The following is a 27,535-nucleotide window of genomic DNA, read 5'->3' on the forward strand; positions in this document are numbered from 1 at the left end:
AATTTCAATACACTACAAACCTATCAGGAGTTCCAAACCATGCCTCAGTTATTTTAATATCCTGAATAGTGTGACATTAAAATCCCCTTCAGGTATTTGCTTCATTCGTTATTACATGAGAAAAACCCGAATTGCAAAGCCACACACATGGAATTTTATTATAAGTTGGGTGGAGATGACATTAGCCAAACTTATATTGTACTTAACAGCCAAGAAATACATTTGCAAATATTTCATTTCACTCAAACAATTTTGTGATTTGGATAATAATGTCTCTTCTGTTTTGCAAATAGTGCTCTGAGAATGTTAAATGAAAGTCACAGAGTTGAATGAAAAATGAGGACTGAAACCCAGAAGAACACAGGGATGACCACTTGCTCCACAATCAGAGAAACAGAAAGCTGTTTTCATGACTGTAACAGCGATGAACAGAAGTTCAAAGCAGGGGTGTTAAATGATAAAGCCAAATCTTTCCTCATGTCCATGGGCCAAGACAATGGTCCTGTTTCCTGGGCCAAACACAGATTAATGAACCATCCATAACATTAGGTTTTAGTCCTATAAGGTTTAGGCAAATGATTAGTTCACTCAGTTCCATATCTTGTGAATTGTACATGTGTATATGTATGCATGTGTGCCTGTGCTTGTATGTATTTTTTCAGATGCATGACCATGCCCCTAAAGAGGTTAAGGGGTTGAGTCTGTCATTTTCACATTAGCGTGGAATTATTTAATTACAACAACACAACATGTATTGCTGTAGCATGAGATGGATTCCTATAAATATAATATTACTGATACTGAGAAGAGCAACTTTGAGTTTCCTTTATCATGTGCAGATTTGGGTATTCCCGATATGCTCAAACATGGAACACCATCTTCACTACAGGGTCCCTCATATTGCTGTCTTATTGCCACTTCTTTACCCTTCCTTACCTACACCTGTGCCAAATTCCTGACAGCCACACAGAGGTTGCCCATGCCTAAAGATTTTCTTTATTTTAAAACTCTTACATAAATGGAATAAAAAAAGAACACAACCTTTGGGCATGGAATATTTTACTCCACATGCTCAGTATGTCAGCAGGTTGTGCGTGTGTGTGTGCGTGTGTGTGTGTGTGAATGCGCGCGTGTGTGCATAACAATAGCCTATTGCTGATTTGTGCTTTATGCACCACTTTTAGTGCAACTGTTCACTATGAAAGACATTGGAGCAGTTTTCAGGGTGAGGCTGTTGAGGAAAAAAAAAACTACTATAACCATATTGATGTAAAGATACTTTTCACCTTCTCTGCTGCATGCTTTCTGAGTAGAACTGCTGTATAATACAGCAATACACGACTGTTTTCATAGAAATACAGCCAGCTGCTGCCTCCCATTCCTGCCAGCAGTTCACCAGCGATCTGATCTCTCCGCTTCCCGGCTAGTCACTCCCTCAAGTGGGGCTCTCGATAGGTGTCCAGTGGATCTCACTGGGCTCCAGTTTGCATGTCCTTAGCATATTTCATGATATCTTACATCCCGTCTTTTTACGCATATCATATAAAGAGGTGAACTGTCTTTGTATACCTTTGATCGATTTTCTTGGTGATTCCTTGTTTTAGTATTCTGCTTTTATCTCTTCAAAGTTTTATTTTCTTTTTGAGACAGGGTACCACAAAGAATCTCAAGTGGACCTTGAACTCATTATCCTCCTGTGGCAGTTTCTTGGCTGTTGAATATAGGTTGTTAATGGATAATCATCAATAATTGTCAAGCTTGTAGTCATGTTAGTTAGATTTTCAAGATATGCATGGATATATTTTAGATAGGCATTCTTCATATCTTTCAAAGACTGCAGAATATGGCATTTAAAATATTTTAATAACTTAGGGCTTTTCATAACAATGAGACGTCTGCTCCTGGCAGCACCAATATACTTCAAGAGGAAGATGGGCATCGAAGAGGCTCCTTATGGAGTTTGATAGCCATTTGGGCAAGAAACTGCTCTTGCCTGGACTGTTGCATAAACTGGACACAGAGAACCCGCAGAGAGAGGACTGCTAAACTTGCCTAAAGATGAGATGATCTTTTGGGGTTCCTGATTCATTAAAGAGTCTGCGAGACATTCTGCAAAACACAGCAGAAAGTGACTGAACTATCTTTGAATTTTCCTGCTTCATGGAAATGTCTGCTGGATACTATGGGCCTGTAGGCTGAAGATGGATGCCCCAATGGTACAAAAGAACTTTGGGTGACTGTCCAGGCAGCGAGATGTCTCTGTCATTTCTAGAGTTTGAAGTTTCTTATTTCTTGTTTACTTAGGTAATATTATATCCTTCTGGAGTCTTTGATGGAGTTGAAGAATGGATAGATAGTTATAGTTTTCCTTAGTTATGATAAGAGATAAAATAGATATAAATATTGTAACTGTAATTCTTACTTGATAACTGTTTTGTTATATGTAATATTACTATGTTAAAGTTAAAACCTTTCTTTTTTGTTTAAACAGAAAAAGGGGAAATGATGGAGGTGGGTCTTGTATTTATCTGTTGCTTTCATTGGTTAATTAATAAAGAAAACTGCTTGGCCCTGATAGGACAGAAAATTAGGTAGGCAGAGTAGACAGAACAGAATGCTAGGAGAAAGAAGCTGAGTCAGTGAGTCGCCATGATTCTCCCACTCCATACAGACGAAAGGTTAAGATCTTTCCTGGTAAGCCACACCTCGTGGGGCTACACAGATATTAGAAATGGGTTAGATCAATATGTAAGAGCTAGCCAATAAGAGGCTGGAACTAATGGGCTAGGCAGTGTTTAAAAGAATATAGTTTCCGTGTAATTATTTCGGGTATAAAGCTAGCCGTGCTGGCGGCCGGGTGCCAGGAACGTAGCCCACCGCTCATATTATAACACTGAGATTACCCTATGTTTGGCTATAGGCCTTAACATACTATCTTTACATATTTTTGTGTGTGAATAATTTTAAGTTTATTAAAATGTGGTTATAAAGAACTTGCAATGAAGACACAGCGATCAGTGAAATTAGTTAGACACAGTCTTTACTTCTCAGTGAAGCTCCACACAGTTAAAACAGCCTTTCTGGAGTGGTGGAGCTTCACAGTGGATTTTATATACATTCACTATCAAATGTATTTTTATTTACTTATCCATCACCAAAAACCAAAATGTTCACAACACTGTTAAAACTAGAAGGAAAATAAAACAGAAACAAAAAACTTGATATCATTTCTCATGACTCAAATCTTTACTTGCATTTAGTCCTCTCTCCCCACCACCAAACATTTACTCTTTCTTGTTTTTTCTATATGTCAGACTGTGTCCACATGAACATTTGTTTACATGAGTGTGCACATGCACACATGCACACATACACATAAGCACACACACACATAAAGACACATGTGCGTGCACATTATAGGGTAGAATCTTCTTATAAGAGCAGTACATAGTTTTATTTAGCTGAGACTGTTGCAACTTCACATAATAATAAATATTTTTATTTCGTTCACTTTCCTCAGACTGTCGTGATTTCATATCTTTAGCATTGGATAGTGTTTTATTATGTTTGTTCTAGATCATCCATCCATCAGTTGGTGGACAACTAGGTTGGTTCCAGATTTTTGCCACTGTGAATTAATCAATAAATTGCCAATAAAACTAGTAAATGCCCTTAATACAGCTGTCTTTACACATTTTTGTAGCAGCCATTCTGGCTGTACACTGGCCATACAATAATAACATATGTGACTTACCATCGTCTATAAATATCAATGTTTTCCTGCTTTACTTGAAATATGGAGATGATTTCACAGCTACTTGGGTTTTCTAACTCTCCCTTGCCTTACATAGAATTTTCTTAACTATCACACAGTAACATAATTTAGTTTCAACTAAAAAGTATGACTTATAAAATTTACAAGATTCTATTTCTCTCCTTCCAGTGCTTATTTCTTTCTCCTAGTCCTTCTCTTTCAGCCTGAATGGTATGTTTCTGCCTCCCATCTTCCCGCTCTGACAGGACAGTCGTCAGATACTGTTCCTTTAGTGCTACTGTTCATTTTTTGGGTGCTCCAGGACCCCTCACATTTGGCTCAGCTTACAGCAGCTGAAGTATGATGTACTTTGATGGAGGGCTCTCTCATTTGATTCTGATTGAGGTTAGCTAGCTCAGAATCTTGGATCTTTAGATTCATGCCTTTCACCAAATTTGAGAAGTTTTTTAGCAATTATTACCTGAAATACATTTCTGTCTCTTTCTCTTGTGACCTTTTGGGACTCTGGTGAAAGAAAGCATAGCTATTTTGTTAACTGTACCACTTAGACCCCATTTTCAAAGAATTTCGTTCCTATGGGGTGTCTCCTATGAATGTGCCCTCAATTCCCTGGCACTGTCTGTCATCTCCACTCTATTACTGATCTCATTCAGTGTGTGCTTTTCTTTTGACTACTGTTTTGTTTCTTTCTTTCTTTGTTTGTTTCGCTATCTGTATTTGGTTCTTTTTCAAGGCCTCTATTTTTTTTCCTGGGACATCTACTTTTGCATTAAGTTCAAATAATTTGTAGCTATCAATGTGTTATTAGGATAGCTGCTTTAAAGTTCTCATTAGATAAGTCCAATATGTGTGTTGCTGTGGATATCAGTCTTTTCTCTCTCAAACTGTAACTTTTCTAGCTCTGGGTCTGACGGGCTATCTCTAGAGCCACAGGAGAGGAGGGTTTTTCTGTGCCTCCTGCTGCAGCAGCCAGGGAGTGTAGGATACTGGAAGACTTGAGCAGGGTAGGGGATACCTCTCCATCTACTCACTGGGGACATAATGAGATGACTCTATGCTATTCCTCTAGTCCTAACGTTACAAATCAATGTGCTTTCTTCTCAGTATCATACAGGCATCCCCATGCCACATTTCTTTTCATTCTTTTTAATTTTTTTTAAGAAAGGGTTTCTTTGTAGCTTTGGAGCATGTCCTGGAACTAGCTCTTGTAGACCAGGCTGACCTCGAACTCACAGAGGACCGCCTGCCTCTGCCTACCAATTTTTATTCTATTTTAAAGTTATTTTTTATTTTTTTTGTTAGCATATAAAACTTGGGTACCACTACATATTTTCAAAGTTTATTTTAATGCTCTTCTCATCCCTACCTCCTATTCACCATCCGCTACCACTTTGCATGCTCTTATCCCCATCCCTTCTCCACAGTCATGTCACCTGTGTCTGTCTGCCTAGACCCCTTCCTCGGCACATCATTTTACCTTCCTTTGTCCTCCTTTCTAGCTTTTACAAGCGTTACCCACATTCATACACACACAAATGCATGCACTCATGCACGTACTTTAGGATTCATACGTGAGAAAGAATTATGTAGCTTTTGTCTTAGCCTTCAGATTTCCTCATTTCATTTTTCTTTACAACTGAGTAAAATTCCATTCCATTATGAAAATACAGCACATTTCTTTTATCCATTCTCCTTTCAATGGACATCTATGTTGATTCCATTTCTTTACTACTGTGAATAGAGCAGCAATGGCACAGACATGCAAGTATCTCTGTGGGAGGACATGGAATCTTTTGAGTATATGCCTAGGACCCCCCATTACCTCGTGCATTATTTCTAGACTGGCCATTGAACTCAGCAATGAGTTCACAGAGCTGGATCTATGCCATCCCTATGGATGATCCTGTTTTTAAAATACAAGCCCATTCTGCCACACCTTTATCTAAAACTTTATAATGGCTTCAAATTTTATTCAATGAGAAGCCAACCCTTAAACCAGGAGTGGTGGCTCATGCCTTTAATCCCAGACTCCGGAGGCAGAGGTAAGTGTATCTCTATGAGTTCAAAGACAGCCTGGTTCACTAAATGAGTTCTAAGACAGTCAGGACTGTTACACAGAGAAATTCTATCTTGAAATCCACCCACCTACCCACACCTTTCAAAAAAGAAAATCAGAAAAGTCAATCCTTAAACTGGCTAATAATCCCAATGTAATTTTTCCTTGCTTTCCAGTGTGCTCTCTGACCTTGCCTCTTACAATGGTTTCCAGTTCCCATTCACTTTGCCCCAGGCAACTAGGTTCTTTTGTACATCAAACCCTCTCAGGTATTGGAGTTAGGGTATGAGAGTGGCACATCCTTGCCTAGGACAGACACAAGAGGGACTGGGTTCTATCCCTGGTACTAGAGAACAACAATAGAAGAAGAAACCCAGCTTCATACTTACTAGTTCCCTGCTTCATACCACACATCCTCTACCCCTCTGCTCAGAGGTCAGCTTATCAGAAATGCCTTCTCCAGCCATACATAAAATAGCCCTTCTCAAACTCTCATCATGCTCTGTAGCTGGCTGTCCCCCTCATTATCCCTGCAGGTGGCTGCACATTACCTGGGATGGCAATGACACATGAGAGTGCTGACATTCAGTAGATGCTCAGAAGCTCTAAGTGACCCACAGACTCAGCCCTAGCTTAGTGAGGTCAGAATGGCTGTACCAAACTGCTTCTTGGGAAAGAACACACCTGAAAAGAAACTGCCCTAGAACATTAAAAGAGCAATGACAGGTGCGATGGTTCCCAGCCAAATAAATGTTCAAGGGCATTTTGCCCTCCTTAACCAGTCCTTACACAATATATCAGGACGAAGAAAGGCCCACCTTGCAGTTCACTACTGATTTCTACTGTCAACGGGACGTGTCCACAGAAGAACATCTATAGTATGGAACATCAGTACAGTTTCTCTCATTTTAAAAAGCAAGATTTATTCTCCAGATGACCCACCCATATCTTTAAGTTTCAATCGACAGTGTAAAAGAACATGAAGAAGCACATAGTGCGTCCAGTGTGGTAAATGCTAATCCCATACACCTATATGTATGAGTCATGCAGTCTCAACCACAGCCTTTCAGACCCCACTATCATTATCTTCTTGCTATATATGTGAACTATGGGGCAAAGAGGTTGAGCCACTTGCTTCAACGGACACAGCTCAAAAGGGAAAGGTTCAGGATACTGACCTAGGCTTTGAAATCTTCAGCACATTATGCTCGGCGCTGCTTCAAACGCCGCCACACATCTAAATCAGCTTCCCTCCTAAGGGAGAACTCAGGAGCAAATACAAGAAGTTAACTTCAAGTACCTTGCCCCAAACCTTCAGCGTAAAGCCGACCTTCAGCAGCTAGTTGCCTTCACTAATGAGTTCAAACTGCCCCCACTTGGGAGGAAAAAGTTAAGCACAAGAAGTCAGGACTGATTCTTGGAAACGGCATGTCCTCTGTTGTCTACAAACTCTTACAGTACACACAGATGTTTCGGAGTGCAAGCTCTGCCATTAACAACAGGAAGTGAACTCCCCTTTGCCACACCTGTGTGTACCAGATCCTTCTCTGTGGTCAGCCTAGCCAACATAACAATGCTGCATCCCACAAAACAGCCTGGGTTTGATCATTTGTGACCTGTAAATAAGGCCATTCCCCAGGGCTTAACCTAACAAATTCAGAACTTCTCTATTAACTTCCTCTAGCCAGTCTTTTTGAATCAGTTTTTATGTTTAAAGGAAATTAAAGGTCACCTGGATTGTCTGTGCAGGGTGAGTTTTTAATATAATATTCTCCTCCAGGTCAGAAAGCCACAAATAAATAAGGGCTACTCCACAGTCTATTGCCTTTGAACTTCTAAAATTTATTTTCCTGAGAAGTTATAAAAAGTGATACAATTTTCCCACCCTGGCCATATAAATTTTAAACTTTAAATTTGATTTGAAATAGATCTTTAAATAGATCTTCCTATCCCAGTGTACCCACCTAGACCTTGAAAGAAACAAATTTATGGCAAATCAAACATTCAATTTCCCCCTTCTTTTTAAATTTTATATGTGTTTTATAAGATCCAAATATAATTACCATTGACTTGCAATCTTCTATGGAAAACACACAACCACCAATATTGTCTCTTTGTCCTGACAACACATAAGGTTCTTGATTAAGTTAAGCAGACATAGCTATCTACATATCTTATACACAACACTAAGAAGAGCAAGGTAGGTGCAAAAAAGAAAAAAAAGATCAGCACATGGGTGTTCCACAGAATCCAGATGGAACACCGACAAGCTCACTAGGGGGACTAAGTGAGTGTTCCTCAAAATTCCACGGCAGTTTTAGAGCACGGTGGTAAGTCATTAATAATAGGGAAGTTGTTTCCTGTTTGCTACACCAGCATCAGTACAGAGGATGCCCAGAACCCAAGTAGAATGGTGACCTGGCCAGGAGAGGGACAGGTCAGTTTCCCTCAGAGCTCCACAGGAACAGTGCAGAGATATCCACAGGACCTAGGAGGAACACAGAAACTGGCCAGTAGAGAGACAGAGTCGTTATCCTTAAATCAACTGCCTCAAGCCATCTTGACTGATATCCTAATGCCATTATTTCAATATGAAATTTAATTATAATATGAAAGATTGGTGCCAGATATCCAAAAAGAAACCAGAAGTGATGCCTGTTTTTAAAAGGTAGACATTTAATCTCACCCTAAGGGGTCACCTTGCCTGAAGGCTTCGTTTAGCTCAAACTACGTTCTCCTTCTCAGCCTTCCATTCCTGAGTCTCAGTGAGTAATGATCAACTTTTGTCTTCATTCAGTCACGGGCACTGAGTGCGCTCTTAATTTGGAGTCTACGATGAGTATTCTGGAGTTCCTAGAGTCTGAGAGCAGTTAATAGATCCACTGATATTCCTTCAAAGTTTGCAGGAAAATGGATGGAGCTTGAAAACATTATTTTGAGTGAGGTAACCCAGACACAGAAAGACAATTATCACATGTACTCACTCATAGGTGGCTTTTAAATATAAAGCAGAAAAAAAAAGTCTACAAACTACAATCCTAGAGAACTTAGACAACAAAGAGGACCCTAAGAAAGACATAGATTTAATCATACGTAGATTTAATCTACATGGGAAGTAGAAAACGATAAGATCTCCTGAATAAATTAGGAGCATGGGGACCTGGGGGAAGGGCTGAAGAGGAAGGGAGAGGCAGGGAGGGGAACAGAGAAAAATGTAGAGCTCAATAAAAATCAATAAAAAAAAAAAAACAGAAGTTCCAATTTCTCAATCATATTTGGCAGACAATGGACCAAAAATACCTGATCGCCTTTTAGAACTCAATTTCACGCTTACTAAAAATTCTACTGAAATTGGCTAGCAGCTAGCTGAAGGAGAACTTACTGTGTGGGCCACGCCAAGTATTTCACAAGATTCCTGGGAAGCACATGTATTATTCCCATTTTACAGCACAGGGAACCAAAGCCCAGACTGGCTAAGAATCTTCTGCAGAGACACAGTGCTCAAGCCAGGGTCTGACCCAGAGTGTTGAGTCCACAACCTCACATGGGGCACCACACAAAAGAACAGTTATGGAGGCCGTGACCTGATTCTATAGACATAAAGTGAAGAGATGGAGATAAAGTGAGCTCTTCATGCTCGGCAGCTCGCTACTCAATATACATCCACTAGATAAGGGCCTTCCGTTCCTTTCACTGCATGCCCTGTTGGCTCAGTTAGATATAAATACGCTGATGCCCGCATCTTCACCGAGCGCACTCAGCTTAAAAAAGGATGAGCTCAGAACAAGGACTGATCTTTCGCACGCTTCACTGACAGACTACTGCCCTCGCCCTCAGCCAAACGCGTATGGTTCCCATCTCAGAAAAAGGCCTGTGTGGCCCAGGCTATGAGAGGTTTGGAATGATTTCTACCTCCACTGTGGAAAATTTTCCATGATCATTTTCCAGCAGTGGAGGGTCCTGAGGTTTAATTTCTATTTTCCCCATCCATTTTAACAATTTTGAGTTACTTTCACGTTCTTCAAACAGACTTTTAAGAAAGGAAGACTACGGGGCACTGAAAGGAAATCACCTGAAAATCTTCAGAGGAGAGGACCATGAAGGTAAAAAGCTGAACACAGTCCAAGATTGGTAACAATTACTGTTTATTTAGTCATCTGCATTTAAGCCCTGACAAAATGGACAAGGCAAACCTCAAAATCACAATTCCCCTGCCTCCACCTTCTGAGAGCTGGGGTTATACTCCTGGCTTAATTTGGTTCATCAACTATCCCCAAAGATTCACATTTTAAGGCTCAGTCCCCAGTGTGACATTATTGAGAGGTGGTGGGACCTTAAAGGGGCATAACCCAGTGAGAGGCTTTTTAATTCTTATAGTGTGTTTTGAGGGGTACTGTAACACCACTGCCCCTTGCCCTTCTCTACCCATCCATGACATGAATGGTGTTTCATACTGTTCCTACCCACGGTCATACAGCTCTCCACCAAAGGCCGAAAAGCAATGCATTTACTCGATGGCAGACTGGATTTCCAAACCCCAGAACTGCCCCAGATCTTTCCCCCAGAAAGATGATTGCCTCTGGTATTTGGCATAGTGATGGAAACCTGACTAAAACAGCAAGCTGTGAGTCTTACAAGTGACGACCGTTCCTCTGACTTATTACCAATGCCCTACCCACCTCCACACACACACACACACACACCCCGCCCACTCCTCAGCAGGTCCAGACCAGTGCCTGGTTTCCACAGCTGTCACTGGGAAGAGGGTGGGTTCGAATGGAGCTTGTTTCTCTACTATCTTCCAGGGATCTTTCTGCTCCTTCCCGAGCATCAGCCAAGTATCTGAAGACCAAGGTGTAGAGAGAGAGGGTCTACCTTCCAGTCGTGGAAGAACTTTAAAGGGATATACACAACAGGCACATGTGCTTGGCTGCAGTTTCATAGCGCTTCAGTGATCCCAAATGAGGAAGGAAGCATTGTTCTCTCCCACCAAAACCGTCCATTATCATACAGAAGATAATCGACTGAGTCGAGATGACTTCTTAAAGGGCCTTTCTGAATGTGGCCACATAACCATTTTTTGACTAGATTTCTTGGTAGAATAAAACACTGCATTTCTTCCAAATAATAGTCACTGGGTACCAGCAATGCGCTAAGTGTAGCCTTGACTCATGGGAAAAGTAGTGAAGGGGACAGACACACATCTGTGGTATGGTGTGCAAGTGTATGTATAGCCGCGTAGCCAACTGCACAATGACCTCTCAAGTCCACTTTTAGTCACAAGGCACTATGTCATGAAATCCCTCGTACCAGGAATCAACAGCAGTTGATAAAGAAAGTGAATACTGACTCAACTTTGTAAAATTATTGTAACTGAAAAGCAAGGCCAAACAAGATGGAGGTCACTCACATAGCCAACAACACACTGCCCAAGCAAACGGACACTATTGAAACAATGTCAAGGGGAAAATAATGTCCTCCATCCTGATAAATGGAACAAAGCACAGTTAGTGTGGCTAAAGCATAAAAGGCTAGGGACCAGTGACCTGAGGAAGGTGGACAAGGGTGTGTTTAATAAAAGGAAGAATTTCCCCATTCTGTAGGCTGCCATTTTGTCTTCTTGACCATGTCCTTTGCTTTATAGAAGCATTTAAGTTTCAGGAGGTCCCATTTATTGTTTCTCTCAGTGTCTGTGCTGCTGGGTTATATTTACGAAGTGGTCTCCTGTGCCAATGCGTTCAAGTGTACTTCCCACTTTCTCTTCTATAAGGTTCAGTGTGGCTGGCTTTATGTTGAGGTCTTTGATCCATTTGGACTTGAGTTTTGTGCATGGTGATAGATATGGATCTATTTTCATTCTTCTACATGTTGATATCCAGTTATTCCATCACCATGTGTTAAATATGCTTTCTTTTTTTCCATTTGATATTTTTTGCTTCTTTGTCAAAAATCAGGTGTTCAAAGGTGTGTGGATTAGTATCTGGGTCTTCTATTCGGTTCCATTGGCCCTCCTGTCTGTTCTTATGCCAATACCAGGCTGTTTTCAGTACTGTAGCTTTGTAGTAGAGTTTGAAGTCAGGGATTGTGATGCCTCCAGAAGTTCTCTTATTGTACAGGATTGTTTGGGCTATTATGGATTTTTGCTTTTCCAAATGAAGTTGAGTACTTTTGAGGTCTGTGAACCCCCACATCAGACAGAGGTCTGATCTCCAAAATATACAAAGAATTCAAAAAATTGGTTATCAAAAGAACACATAATCCAATAAAAAAAAATGGAGTACAGACCTAAACAGAGAACTCTCAACAGAGGAATCTAAAATGACTGAAAGACGCTTATGGAAATGATCAACATCCTTAGTCACCAGAGAAATGCAAATCAAAACAACTCTGAGATTCTATTTTACACCTGTAAGAATGGCCAAGATCAAAAACACTGATGACAACTTATGCTGGAGACGTTATGGGGAAAAGGGAACACTTCTGCACTGCTGGTGGGAATGCAAGCTGGTACAGCACCTTTGGATGTCAGTGTGATGATTTCTCAGAAAATCAGGAAACAACCTTCCTCAAGACCCAGTAATACCACTTTTGTGTATATATCCAAAGAATGCTGAATTGGGCCACAAGGACATGTGCTCAACTATGTTCATAGCAGCTTTTTTTGTCATAACCAGAACCTAGAAACAACCTAATAGCCCTTCAACTTAATTGCCCTTCAACCAAAGAATGGATAAGGAAAATGTGGTCTATTTACATAATGAAGTACTATACAGCAGAAAAACATTATTTTTGAGTGAGGTAACCCAGACACAGAAAGACAATTATCACATGTGCTCACTCATAAGTGGTTTTTAAACACAAAGTAGAGAAAACCAGCCTACAAATAACAACTCCAAAAAACTTAGACAACAATGAAGACACTAAGAGACATTTACATAGATATAATCTACATGGGAAGTAGAAAAAAACAAGATCTCCTGAGTAAATTGGGAGCATGGGGACTTTGGGGGAGGGTGGAAGGGATGAGGGGAGAGGCAGGGAGGGGAGCAGAGAAAAATGTAGAGCTCAATAAAAATCAATTTTAAAAAGGAAGACTTCAGCCTAGGAAAAGGGTGCTGAAAACGCAGCAGGAGCAGAGCAGGCAGCAAGCAAAAGACAGTGTGGTGTGATTAAGAAATGCTTGCCCTCAAGTATCTCAGGTACAGGGTATTGTAGGAGGAAATAAAATGAAGACCCATGGGCCTGGGTAGAGAATGAAGAACAGATGAGGAAACATGACCAGAGAAGGGTTGCTATTTGACTCCAGGAAAGCTGACTGAGATGAACAGCAAGGGAGGTAGAGAAACATTACAGGAAAGGAAGATAAACAACTCCAGGAAGATGATCTATTCAGTAGTGTAAGACATCGAGTTACAAAAGAGCACCCCAAATGCTAAGGACGGTAACTGGAGGAAGGATGTGGACAGAGCACAGGTGAACATCAATTAAGGAGCAGATGAACTTAGAGAATCGAGAGTGTTTAGATTTCTACTAACAGAAGTTTGATGATAATGAACAGACAGAGAAGATGCAACTGCGACGGGCCAGGGTGAGAAGAGCTGTCTGTTATTATAGAAAAGGCATGCCATGGTTAATATAAGTGTACAGATCCGTTATAGAGGAAATGCTGATAAAAATAAAGACATGAAATAAGCATTAGTGTAAATTCATTGAGAAGCCAGTTCCTGGACCAAACGAGTAGAGTCCACCTGAGCAACGGGATAAAGAAGAGGAGAAGGAGATGAAAGGGGGTGGGTCTCTGAAACTTCTGGAAGCAGGTGAGGATGTGCTACTTCATTTTCACATTTTTTTTCTCTTCTACAGAAGGTTGGAGGTCATATAAAATGCTGAGCGAGGCAACCGGCAGCTGAAACATGGAGACTAATGAATGAGCAACAGAAAGAGCAAGCCTTGGCTTCGGACACTGACAGATGGGCCTTTTACTGCTCAGTAACCTTTACCCTAGACAAGCTACTGTACAACCTCCCTGGGTCTCAGTCATTTTCTATACACGAGTTGGACAATTACTGTAGACTAGCGACATACTAGCCATCATCTAATGGGCAAGCAAGAGGGAATTAGACAAAATTAACACATCACTGAAAGGGCAAAGGTGAAGAAAATTATGAGGTGTTCTATAGGACCAAAGAGAAAGTCCACTCCAAAACACAAGAGTTAGAAATAGCCTTCCAAGGAAAGAATTGCCACAATTAGCTTGTATAAACTGAGTTAATTATCACACAAGTTAATTGGTATAAATCAAGGCCACCCCATGCACATAGTCATGCTCTTTGGACCCCACTATCTTTCAAAACTGAGCCTTGAATACCTGCTTTATAATAACACAGAACTGACTAAGATAATGTTTTCTGCAGGATTAGCTTCCTCATTTGACTCCCAATATCCTCGTCCATGGGAACAAAATAACAAAGTCTGGCCCCATTATCAGTACCTGTATCCCCATGATCTAGCAAAAAACACAAAAATAAGGAAAGCTTTATTCTCTGTAAGATCTTAGAAACACATTACCGCAAGAAAACAGTGTACTGGCTCAGAAAAACCACTCCAAATCCACACTCCATTCAGCAACGTCCATTGAAATTTTCTGCCATAAAGAAAATGCTACAAAATAAAAGACACTAGCCCAAAGATTTTTACAAAGCACTCAACTATGGGTACTATGCTGAAGGAAAGGAATTTTAATATAAATTAACTAGAAATTTTAATTTGAAAGCCCCTATATGCCTGCAGAATATTGTCTCAGATGACACAATCCAGTCAATGTTCACTAAGATGAGCAGGAGGTGAAGTTAAGCCTCAGGGTCCAAAAAAGAAGGCCATTCTGCCTGGTGTCCTGAGTCCACCACTCTTATTTCCATTAGATTGCTAGACCAGTTCAGCTTGAGCCCCTTTGCCAAAGAGTTGTAGGTATAAATCTCACCTAGCACGATGCCACGTGGAAGTCACTTTGGAGTTACAGCAGCCTTCTAAAGTGGAGCAGGACCCCGGGGCAGCAGGACCCCGGGGCACATACACTTAGGATCCATATTTCAGAGACGGGGGCAGGCTTTAAAAAATAACTGTTTTGTTGAAAACACTCAGGGGCAGGACTGATATACGCTGTTCTTCAGCTATGTTTTCCACTGCGAAACTCAATCTTTGTGCCACATATCCTCATGGCTCACTGAGATGAAATTAGCCGCATTCCACATGAAGCTTCATAGTGGCTAACCTACTGAAGATTCCAGATAGGCAGTGACCAGAGCAGCCTGAGGTTTGTGCCTAGTGACCTGATGAGCAGACAGGTTCTTGTAAATTAAGTAGGCTGGCCTGCTGGGGACAGGCAGACTGGATGTCACATGCCCTGACCATGGCAGGCATCTGCTGCCCTGCTCTGGTCAATCTGGTTGTAGGGGCCTACTAGACCGTATTACTCTGTGATATTTGTTGAAGAAATTTAGAATTACATATAATCTCCCTAGCTTTTGAAATGTGAGAAATTCATGTCTGTGCATTAAAAAGGTTGTACAGATGAAGCGAAATCTGCTTATGAATGGGTGCGACTCCCAGTTTGTAGTTTATATATAATATAGATACACAAAGTCAGAGCGCCTGTAAATGAAAGCTTCGCTAGCAGTCACTAACGAGTGTGCCAGTGTATACACCATACACACCAAAAGACAGTTCTCAGCTGCAGCTGTGTCTGTGGGCTTCCTCAGAGCCTGAAATTTGCTTGACTTGTGGCCCTGGATCAAGGGGCTAAGTAGACAAATGACGGGGGGCAACACCTCTGGAAGAACTGTCAACTTACTCTGGGATTCGGCAGATAGGTGCCACGGCTCCCTCTCGTCTGTGCTGTCTCCAGAGTTCCCCAGAGGAATGGAATCCCGCATCTACCATGCTAATGTACTTCATCACTTGCGCACATTAACAGTCTTTGCCTGCCTGCCTCACGTGTCCGCTGCATGTCCATATTGCAAATGGTCACCTGAATAAAACCTGCGGTTGACAGCTGAAGGAACTCAGCCAACACCAATTTCTCTCTTTGATTGTGAACCCTGTAGGGCTCAAGCCTACGAGGACGTTGAAATACATCTAAGGTTGCGCTTACCCTGGTATTCTAATATCTCAACATTCAAAACATAATGCCGAAGCTGCTGTCCTCTTGCATAATGAAGCCATGCAAGAGGAACAAATGTTCACCTAAAAATAGAATCCATTATGTATAGCAGCACAGTCATTAGCTTCTTAGTATAGCAACTAGTTCTGCCTCATAAAACTTCTCATTGAAACCTTCATCTCACCCAGGTGCACTGCTTGTCATGGCGCAATACCATTTCCAGACCACGAACCCGAAGCAGAGTTCTGCACAGTGCTGGACGGAAATCTCATGCAAAATCATCCTCATCCGGTCAGCAACCCTTGCAGAAGGCAGAATGAAAAGGAAGCACCATAATGAGAGAAATTTGAATTTGCTTTGTCCATTTCCACCATCTAAAGATGACTCAAAGGCAGACTTCCGACCACGTGTAAATATGACCTGACTTCCCATGTTCTTTCTGGTTGGGAATATTTGGAAATAAAGGGAATGTTCTCATAAACTGACAAGAAATGATACAATGTTGCAACTTAAGAAGATAGAGGCTGGCTTCGTAAAGGAAAATTTAGTTGTAAAGTTAAATAATTATACAGGATTTACGTTGTCTTTTCTTTTAGCTGTTTTGTTTTTCTTTGGTTGTTTTCGTCTGGATTATGCGTGCTAAATACTGACCAGGGCCTTGTACACAGTAACTCATACTCTGTCACTGCGCTGCCTCAGATCTTTAAGGTCATTCTTAATATCACATTCTCATATTCAAAGGGGCAGCTAATTTAATTATGTGTCTTTATCTAGTGGGGAATCCAACAAACTAGCACAAGAGGGCATAACCAGGCTTGTATGGGGAATGTGGTAAGCACAGGACCGAGGGATAACACCTGAGTGTTTGGGGGAGTGGAAAGTCAATGAATTTTAAATAATTAAAAATATAACCCTCAAATCCTATTGTGGTCCACTCTTGGATATTAAGAGACATTCTAAAAATGCTAGTAATTTCCTGCCTTACGAAACCCAATGTAAGAGATATCATCCAATCATATTCAAATAATTCAGGAGTGTTACTGCTGGTGATAAGTAGGCCATGGCACAGACAGCTATAGCAGTGTGTGCACAGCCTCGAAGTTTGCTGAATCTGTTGGTGATGCTCACCTGGGCTGTGTAACACAAACAAATGAAGAGCTCTTTAGAAAAAAATTCAGTGCACACCACACACCAGCCCAGCAAATCAGAATCCTCAGGGGTGAGGGGCAAACAGCCGTGCTCCTTGTAGTTCTCCAGTGAGTTTTAATGTGCAGCCCAAGTTGAAACTTTCTTCATAGTCTCTGTCTCTCTTGGCAAATGCACCATGCCTAGTAAGGTTCTTTATAAAACAAATCTGAGGAGGAAAGTCCTGCATATAAACAACCTAACTCTTTAATCACCCTCTTTAAAATATAAAGTGTGAAAAGCAAAACCATATGGCCAGACTGAGCAGCCTTGATGCTATTTCTGACACTGGTCAACCACATAGCCAAAGGTCAGTACATCACCTCTTCATGCACTTCAATTTCTTTGCTTATAAATGGGGATAATTATAGCACTGACCTTCACAAGCTTATGGAAAGGATTAAACACTATATACATTATGATAACACAGTTAAATAGTTGCTATATAGTTTTTAAATATATAGTAGAATATATTGTAGACTAGTATATGTACAATACGATATTCTATTATAGGTATATTATTCAAACATTACAATATATAATATAATATATAATGATATATTAAATAATAGAATATTTATATTAAAATACATAGTATGTGTATGCACATAAACATACCATAAAAGTTCACTGGAGAATCATGTACACACTATCTATGCCATAAATATATACTACAGAACTATATATTTATCCATTTAAAATACAATAATATAAACAATAAATCTACATACCATATATGTACATATATATTCCCTTCTCTCTTTTTCTCTATTATATTTCACAGGATAATATCACAAGTGTATTTGCTGTTACTTGTGCTAATGTCAATAATAACACTCATGAAAATATACAAGCAAACACACATACTAAGAACAACATTTCCCTAGACTTGAATTTGTATGTGGATAATGACTTTTCAATAAACTGTTTGTTCCAAGCTTACATTTTTCTCCTTTCTATATTATTTAAATAAAATAAATAATAATGAAACCCATGAAAATGTAACAAAATAGATATGTTGCCTGTTTCAGTCTTGTGCAGCAAAAAATTCTTTCAAAATGCAGATCTAAATTCAGTTTTACCAAAATAGAGAGAGAAGTTTGTTCTGCTGATTAACTATAGAAAGTGCTTGATGGGATGGCAAGAGTAGGAACCAACAATCTTGCCTTGGCCAGAAAAGGGACCACTAAAGAACCAAGAACAATGACTGTCTAAGACATCTGCAGCTCAGATAAGATAGCACAATTTTATGTCGGTACTGTATATCTGAAGTTCTGTTTCCTACAAAGGCCAATAATTGGCCCCATAAAAAAAGAAATAAAATTGTAAACAACATACAATTGTATTTCCTCCACATATTTTTTCAATTCAATACCTCAAATCATGCTTCTATCAAAGAGAATTGAGCCTCCCATAATAGCTTCAGAGTATGGAAAATATCCCATTTAATTTTTAAGATTGAGAAGAGCTAAATATAAGCAACTCATAAAACCAAGCATAATTTTGTAATTAAGTTATATTGAGAATATTGAATTTAGAATTAAAGCCAGAGTGCCACCATATTTCTAGATTCTTTGGATCACTTACATGTGTGTTGCTATTGTTGTTCCCATAAGGACACACAGTGATGGTGACATAGCAATCCTATTATACTGGAAAATGATTGCAAAGACACTGTCATGGTGCCATTTCATCATAACTACAGTGATTTTAAAATATACTTCACGAAACTGTGCTTCATCTGAAATTCTATAGAAATGTCATGAATTGCCACCCACCAAGGATTTGCAAAAAATTCCAATCTAATAACATGAACACTTAAGTTGTGTCTACAAACATTAGGCCTGAGTAAAACCTGGCTTTCCTGTGCTAGCCAGTGTTTTTGGAAGCGAAAAATCGAGGGGAGGTCTTCCCGATGAAGATAGTGTTAATAGCAATGAAACCTAAAGAGAAACTGAATTGACGAATAGAAAGATTGTGTGTTTCTAGCAATCTGACTCGAGGCTATTTTCTTATGCTCAGAATCCTAATGTCTAAGAATCAAGTCAATGTGAATGAGAAACAGTGCTTGGTACCAATACAACTGTGATAATCCTAAATCGTCTTTTTTCTAGGCAAAAGACACGGGCAACTGTGCAGCATCTGACTCTCCTAGAGGATATTAGTACCATTTTCTTTTATCAAAGGCCTCTAAATCATCTTAAAGTTTATTTCATGAGATGCTTCAAATCCCCTACGGTCTAAAAAACTTTCACCTATGATGGAGGATTTATTAGCAAATATCCTCAGAGGAAACATCTTCCTGGCAATAAATCCATTCCATGGCTCAGTTCCCAAAACATTATGAAATGCAAACATAAACAAACATCTCGTTTGCCCAACAAGCCTCAAGCTTCAATGCTCTAGATCAAAAAACCACAATAAGACTGAATATGAAGCAGGTCACTGTTACCAAGAAGATAAAAGGAAATAAGAATGCAAACATGGTGTCTTGGTTTTCAAAGGAGCACATTTATGGTCCCTAACAATGCATGAGGAGCAACTGTGTAACAGGAGATTTTGTATATTTATAGCAAACGTCACCACGAAGAACTAGGTGTTCATGAAGTAGTGGGCATGATGTTATTGCTCACAGTGCACCTTCATACCCATCCTAACTCAGCAATACTTTTCTTCTAGATGAACAAAGCAGGGTCTAGGCATACTGAGGTGACTCGAACATACATCAGACTCAGAACTCAATGGCACATGTGCCACGGCAATTTAAATTGCTTCTGTTGAGGAAATCCAGCCATGGCTTAAAGTAACGGATCTTACATAAGAAATACCTTTGCCACTCTCAATCAGGAGGCGTCTACACTAACCCGATCAGTATTACATACCCATAAAAAGACATCCCCAGACAAGGATTACTGTGAAAACAGTTTACTTTTGAAGTCATTCTAGGATACAGTGGGAATGAGACAGAAAGAGGAGAAAGCCTTATAGGGTGCTGTCAAACCAGTTAACGATGAAGTGGGTGGCCTTTATTCTACAGGAATGCTTTAATATTATTCTGCATGCACCTCTGGGTGGACTTGCCTGAAAGGAGGTTCAGGTGTGTGTGATATGTACCCATGAGATCTCATTGATTAGGGTGGCTGTGACTCACCAGACCCTGAGAAGCTACGGAAGATGCAAAGTGACTTCTAACAGCTGGGAGGGGGGAAGCAAAAGGATACAGATGCTGACTGGACACTGGAACACAGCGGGGGTCCTGTGGAAGGGCGAGGATGAGGTAGTACACTTGGAACTGTTTCTATCTATCTTCATTGACAGTACACATGGAAAGACAGAAAAAAGAGAGGACAGCACTGACCACCGGAGCTGTCCCTGCAGCAGCTGGGGCTCTGCCCTGGGCCAGGAAACAATGTCAGTGCCCAACGGCAGTGTCCACAAGGCTGCATCATGTCAATTGTTCTCCTTGCTAAGGTGATTTGATTTACGGATAAATGAATAGACATCATCCCCTAATTTATAATCAGATCTTTATGTCCAAGCACACCGTCAGTTTTGGAGAACCACATGAAAGGCCAGAAGTGATGTCCCTGGAATGCACTTGACAAGTGTCTACCAAAGAGGAAGTCCACTGCCAAGCGGTTCATCCTGAAGCAGGCGCCCACCATTTTTTATGGAGGCCAGATTATTTCTTCATAGGAAATCACATGATTATTTTGGTGAGGTTTATGATTCATCATCTAAAATATTTCTTAGCTCTGGACTCCTGTTTTAAAAATATCACCGTGGCTTATGTAAATATTTAACTTCCAAACTTTTCATTTGAACTCTGTATAGAAATCTCGAATTACAAGAGAAGGGTATCTACATTTGACATTTATAGAAACGTCAGTCATTGGCACTCTTTCCATGGGTCCCCCAGACTGTTTCAAGTCCTAGAGGAAGAAACAGTAGCAGAGGGAGCAGGTAGCATAGATAATCCTTCCTTTGCTGCTTCCCAGAAATGACTGAATATATGGCTATAGATGTATGCCACACTCTAGATCATGGGTAAACAGAAAGGGTGGTTATTGCTCAACCAGAAAATGCAAAAGACAGAAGGTAACTAAGAATGAAGTAGGGAATGACAACGAAGAAGTTCATACGTGCTGACATCTCAAGCTATTCAAGTCAGGAATGGCAACAGAGCATCAGCTCAGTCCTGCCATACTAAGGCAGGGAGAAGGCCCCAAGGCAGATGGTACCACGGGGTGTGACCTTCACTAGCTGCAACTAGAAAATGCAGAGAGAGCCACCAACCAATAGGATGACCTATTTGAAAAAATCAAATTAAGAACTCCAAATCACGCCATTCATCAGTATCCATTACATGTGGATTCCAAACCTTAATTAATAGTAATGATAGCCATAAGGATGAGAGTCAGAAGAAAAGGAAACAAAGAGAAGTTGAAATGGGACTCCATCAAACTTTAAGACTTCAAGCCATCTTTTGTCACGCATGAATTAGATGCCGGGGAATTCAAGACAAGCCACAGACAGAAGAATGTATTTGCAAAATTCACAACAGCTAGAACACAAGAAGTATCAACACAAGTTCAGGGGATGTAGCAAATAACCCAGAACAGAAATGGCCAATCATGACTGAAAATATGTTCCGTTTCCTGGCAAATCCAGTTAGGGCAGATTAAAACTTAGATACAACAGTTCCATCAGTCAGGCTAAAGTTGAAATGTTTCCTAACAGTGTTGATTGGGGCAGGAGAAAACAGTTTCTCTCACATAAGATTTCATAGGTGTAAAGGTTTAAAGCCAAAGACTAAAATGCAAGATAGTATCCCTTCCAGGCAGCATTGATACCTGTGTTTCCCTTGGGGAATCCCTGACCCACATACTCACAGAGACAGAGCATCAAGCTAGCCACTTCTTTGTATCAAAGGAGGTTTGTTGTTGCCCCAAATTAGAAACAAATACCAAAAAGCCATCAATGGGAACTTTCTTACCATTAAATATGTTTACAATCCAATATTAGAACACAATTGAACAAGTTAAAAGAAGGGGAGGGGTTCATCATGAACATCTAGAAGGCATTCTGTGAAGTCAAAAGTTAAGTTTTCAAATAGCAAAAATAACATAACAGGATAAAATGAATTTTAATAAAACAAAATGCAATTATTTACACATATCGCAAACAAAATGTATATTCAAATTCATGAGAGAAACATGGGAATAAACCAGAAAGATGATACTCATTCTTGACTGAAAAAAAAAAAAGAAAAAACTAGGATTGGGATTATCAGATTATCAGACAATGTTGAAAACTTTTATACTGCTTCACTCTCTTACTAAAAGAAAATTATTTGCATATTATCTGCATCTAAAGAAATTTGTATCACAATAAAATAGGATGGTTTTTCCTCTCATTCCTTTTTAAATCTTAGTAATTGTCTTCTCTTCCCCAAAACTCCTCTTTTAGGGAAAGAAGGAAGGATTTGTTGAACCATCTTGAGCTTCTTAGACCTGAACTAAACTGGTTTTATTTTTATATCAAAATTGGCACAAAATCAGGGCATTAAATTGCAAGACAACATTCTCCTGTGTCACAGTCTAGATAGGAGTTTGTGGGTTCTTCTATGTTGACCCTTTTCTCAGATTCACATAGTGACATGAATTTTGTGGCTAGCACTCCCTGTGTGTCTGCCAGTGTCCATGTGGCATATTCTAATGCAGACAACCTCTTTGGTACTCGGCGTGCATAAAAACTTCTTCTCACTCATAACTTATAAATAAACACACCCTTCTTACATACTCTACACTGAGACCAGAAAAACCACTGTGCTAAAAATAAAATAACCATATTCAGTAACTCGTTTTTGCTAATTGTATTCAATAAACTTTATAGAACCAACAGTAAGTGGAAAAACTGTCAAAAATAAGTCCAGCAATGGAACAAAGTATGAACATTTATCTCTAAAGGTGATATTCACAGTCATCTGCTTACACTAACCCAAATATCCTGTCAGTGTTGAACTAAACACATTTCCGCTCTCTAAAAATGACTGCCAGTTCTGGCTTTCAATTCTGAAATCTATCATCTGTGCTGTCTGTCTTCTTTGTCACCTATCATTTCTATGGTTACAAGTCAAAGAAGCGGCTGGGTATGGCAGCACTGCATTTTCTGCAGGGGAAAGCCGCAGCTTGAAAACAATGGCTCTGCTACAAGGTGCTGTGTAGTCGTGACAAGAAACGGACACCCATTAGACTCCATGAATATGACGGGTTGCTTTCAGAGCTATACAAGGCAAGCTCTTATACCAAGTCTCCACTGAGGTGCTCCTTTTTGGTTCATTTGTTTGTTTTTGTTTTTCGAGACAGGGTTTGGCTGGAGCTATCGAGCTTGTCCTAGACTTAGCTCTTGGCCTCAAACTCAGAGAGATCTGCCTACCTCTCCTCCTGAGTGCCCAGATTAAAGGCACACACCACCACCACCTGGCTCTTATACTACCCATTTTTCCTGTGAGCACAAGAGGCTTCCAATGATGGTTAATCAAGGCATTTTCACATAACCTGCATGGAGCAACGGCAGGGCATGTTGGCAGAGGACGTAGAGTGATGAAAAGCATCTTATAGTAAATACAATGGAAGCTTCCCATTCATGGGAAACAAATGTGTAAACGCAAACGCTAACCTTAAAAGTATTATTTGTTTTCTCTGAGATCTCTGTAACACAGAGAACAGACTTTTAATACTAACTGCCAAAAGAAAAAGAAACCTACTTTAAACAAGTAGTCCTCTAAGGAGCATCATAATAGCGCCACTCAGTCCAGTTGTTCCTTCAAAGGATCTTATACACAACCTCAACTAAAAGCCTGGCGTGCTGCCCTCTGTTTGTGTGCACAGTTTGTCCGGCCTGTATAGACTCTAATGCATTGTTTACAGTCGTCCAAGACCAAAACGTGGATACATCACTTGATCTGGTTCCAAGACTGGGCTGAAAGCCAGAAAGAAAATGACAAACTTGAAAATGTGGTGAGTTTCTTTTATTACTATTTTCTTAAATCCTCTCATCTTTTAGAGGCTAAGATTTGTGATCATTTACCAAAAAAAATAAACCTCCAAACTGATAAATGAGGAATTATTAAAGATCTAAAAATCAAAAAGTAAAATTTACCATATCTTGACTAAAATTAATATCTATAAGAGGAAACACAATAAAGAGACAGAAGAAATCCCTCCCCCTTTCACCCATTATTTGTTACCATTGGTTATAAACAGCATTGTGACCAAGAGGAAAATGCTGGTATAAAACATGTAAAGATCTTTTCTATGCTGAAAATATGCCTGGCTAAAATATCAGGCTTCTAGAACAATAGAGATGCATCAAAAGCCTTTGTCCCTACCTGCTTCTCTTCCTCAAGCAAAGAAATGTTTATGATTGGTCTTTTGGTAGAGCTTAACTGAGTTGCCATGAATTATTTAAAAACCCTAAAATATCTTCTGTTGCTTTTATGGAAATTTGATTTACAAGTTGAAAAAATCAAACTGACAGTTTGGTCCCTTGTACAAGCACCCAACCTTTAGAAATGCTCTAGGCATTATAAATAAATCTTTCACAAATATAGCTGTAACTGTTCTAAAAATAGTCTTTAGGAGGAAAACAAAACTCTTTCAAGCCATTGTTTTATACATAACAGCAGGAAACCAAACAGAATGTCTTAGCCAATGTGATTAACACACCCAGTAATAAACATGAACATTAAGTATGAAATCTTACCCACACATAATTTTTGACACTGACCTAAGTTCTATGGTTTGTTCCCACATCTATGACCATAGAAATTTGCAGAACACACAGATAGTAGTTAGATGTAGTTAGATGTACTCTAGGACCATAAGGGTAGAATTTGCTTCTTGAGAGATTGGGAGATGGCCAGTTTGGGGCTGGCCTTGAGACCAGGTGCTAACTTTTCAGCATGGAAATTTTCTGGAATAACCCACACTCTCACAATGAATCTGCCCAGGTGAGAAAGAACCTGTGCTCACAAGTGTAAAAAGCTGCCCAAGGCAGCCTTAAACCAATTATCCAAGAACTTTGGATACCTGGGACATAAGTAGTTTCAAAAACTAGTATTTGTAACCCATCACACAGTAACTGAGTAACCTGTAGCTGTTCTGACGCTAATCTGTTAGTATTGCTAGCCTATTGGTTTCTAAATGCATTTAGTACTCTCAAAAACAACAGCAACAAACTACCTCTTCAGATATCAAAACTTAGAGGACCCAAATATTCTATATACTAGGTCTCTTAGGTGCCAGTGATTTTTGAGATAATAGCCACTTCCTATGGATATTGTTGTCTAACTGCCCATTAAACCTCAGATAGATTTTATGATCTGCAGACAGTTTTTAATAATTCAGTATGGAACTATCAACTGGCTTTATCAAAACTGAACTACTGAATTCTTAGTATTGTGGGCAGAAAGCTAATGTAGGAAGTTTCTTGAAAACTCAATAAAAAGGTTAAAGGAATCTAGCTTTAATTTAACACTATTCAAGTTTCCTCTGTGTTGCTATGAGAGACACGATGAGCAAAGGCAACTTGAAGGGATGGTTTCTTTGGCTTATGGATTAGAGTATATAACCAAGGAAAACCAAGGAAGCACCTCAAGGAAAGAGTCTGGAATCAGGAACAGAAGCAGAGTCCACAGAAGAACACTGTTTGCTGGCTTGATTCTAGGCTCCTAGGTTTGTCTACCTTTCTTACAGAGGCAGGCTCACCTAGGGATGGTACTACCTAGAGGGGACCTGACTCTACTACATAAATTGTAAGTAGTAAATATCCCATAAATATGTTCACAGGACAAAGAAGGAGGCAATTCCTCAACTGAGGTTCCCTCTCTTGAGAAGTGTCAAGTTGACAACCACAATTACCTATCACAAACATGAATAAATTATCAAGGCCAAATCAGGCTACTCCTGGGAGGACTGTTAATTGTAGCACAGAGAGAAGAGAGAAAAAAGATTGACTGTTGAACCTTTGGCCATTAAGGTCAAAAGGAATTTTCTCATCGTCTTTCTTCATTCTGCATTGAAAGGGACTTAAATCAATGAACACCCGGGATCATGTTCACCAAATGCAATCCACAAAGCCTGAGTTCTTGTCTTAAAGAGAAAACAATTATTCTAGGATCTAGTGAAGTCGCCATTTCATACAAGCATCCATGAAAGATCATAAGACCTTTCGCCTAAGTTTCTGAAAATAGAATCAATAAAAACACTGCAAAAGTTCATCCATTAAATCGGTGGAGTTATATATAAAGTAAATAAATACTTTAAAAATAACCAACAGAATAATATAAGGAAGACATCTTATCTCTTACCTTGTTTTGATCTGTCCAGTAAAAGAAAAATCCCTGAGGATCAGTCCTCAAAATAATTGGAGAAACAATAGTGGAATCCTAGAAAAATGAAAGAAGAAAGCATGCATATCAATTCATGTCCCTGTGGGAAGTTACTGAAGAAGTAATAATTCATAAGTGATTTTCCAAGGTTATTAATTACTAAGAAAAGTTTCAAGCAAAGTAGACATGGTAATTTCTAACTTCATAAAATTATTATTCAGAAGACTGACATGGTGACTCATGGGGAAAATGATTGCTGTACAAACATGAGGACCCGAGTTCAAATCCCTAGAACCTACATAAAGGCAAGTATGGTAATGGATGAGTGAGTGCACCTGAGACAATATGAGAGGTAGGTATAAGAAATTCCTCAGAAGTTCCTGGGCCAGCCAACCAGTTGTAAACAGCAGTGAACAATAAAAAATACTTATTCCAAAGATGGCAGAAAGTGAGGACCGACACCCAATGCTGTCCTCTGACCGCCACACAAAAATCATGGTACATGTAGATACTTGCAAACACACGATCATATGCGCACTCGTGAACCAAAAAATTATCAGACACAGAACTGACAGAGTTAAACAATAATTAGAGCATCTCCACCTAACTGGGTAAGGAGGATAGTAATGCATGCATTTATTAAGACAAAATTTTAAAGACATTGGCATACTATGTGTTAGAAAACTATATTAAGATTTCCAAATAATGTTAACACTAACCATCATTATGTATTTCATCTAATTAAGGTTAATTAAAATCCATGCTTGAGGATAATATTTTAAATTACATTTGCTCCATAAAATGATTTTTAATTGTACCAAAGAGAGTAAGCATAGCATTTGGGCATTGCTGTTTCCAAGGTAACAGTAAATAAAGTCATCTTTTGCATATTTGGAAAGGTGCATACAAAATTGTTGCAGATTTAAATTCCATATACGAATCTAAAACATCATAGGCACATAATGT

At 39.6% G+C, this 27,535-nt stretch overlaps 1 protein-coding gene across 2 annotated transcripts in view; it reads right to left on the bottom strand.

Annotated features, from left to right (window-relative positions):
• Positions 1-27,535, bottom strand: part of Plcb1 (phospholipase C beta 1) — a 660,438-nt gene that overhangs the window by 607,144 nt on the left and 25,759 nt on the right. For both annotated transcript variants that reach the window (XM_057780532.1, XM_057780533.1), the window contains exon 2: positions 26,549-26,626. In XM_057780532.1, coding sequence (XP_057636515.1) covers positions 26,549-26,626 — 78 coding nt within the window. The remainder of the gene's footprint in view (positions 1-26,548; positions 26,627-27,535) is intronic.

Source organism: Chionomys nivalis, chromosome 9 (assembly GCF_950005125.1).
Source record: "Chionomys nivalis chromosome 9, mChiNiv1.1, whole genome shotgun sequence".
Lineage (NCBI taxonomy): Eukaryota > Metazoa > Chordata > Mammalia > Rodentia > Cricetidae > Chionomys > Chionomys nivalis.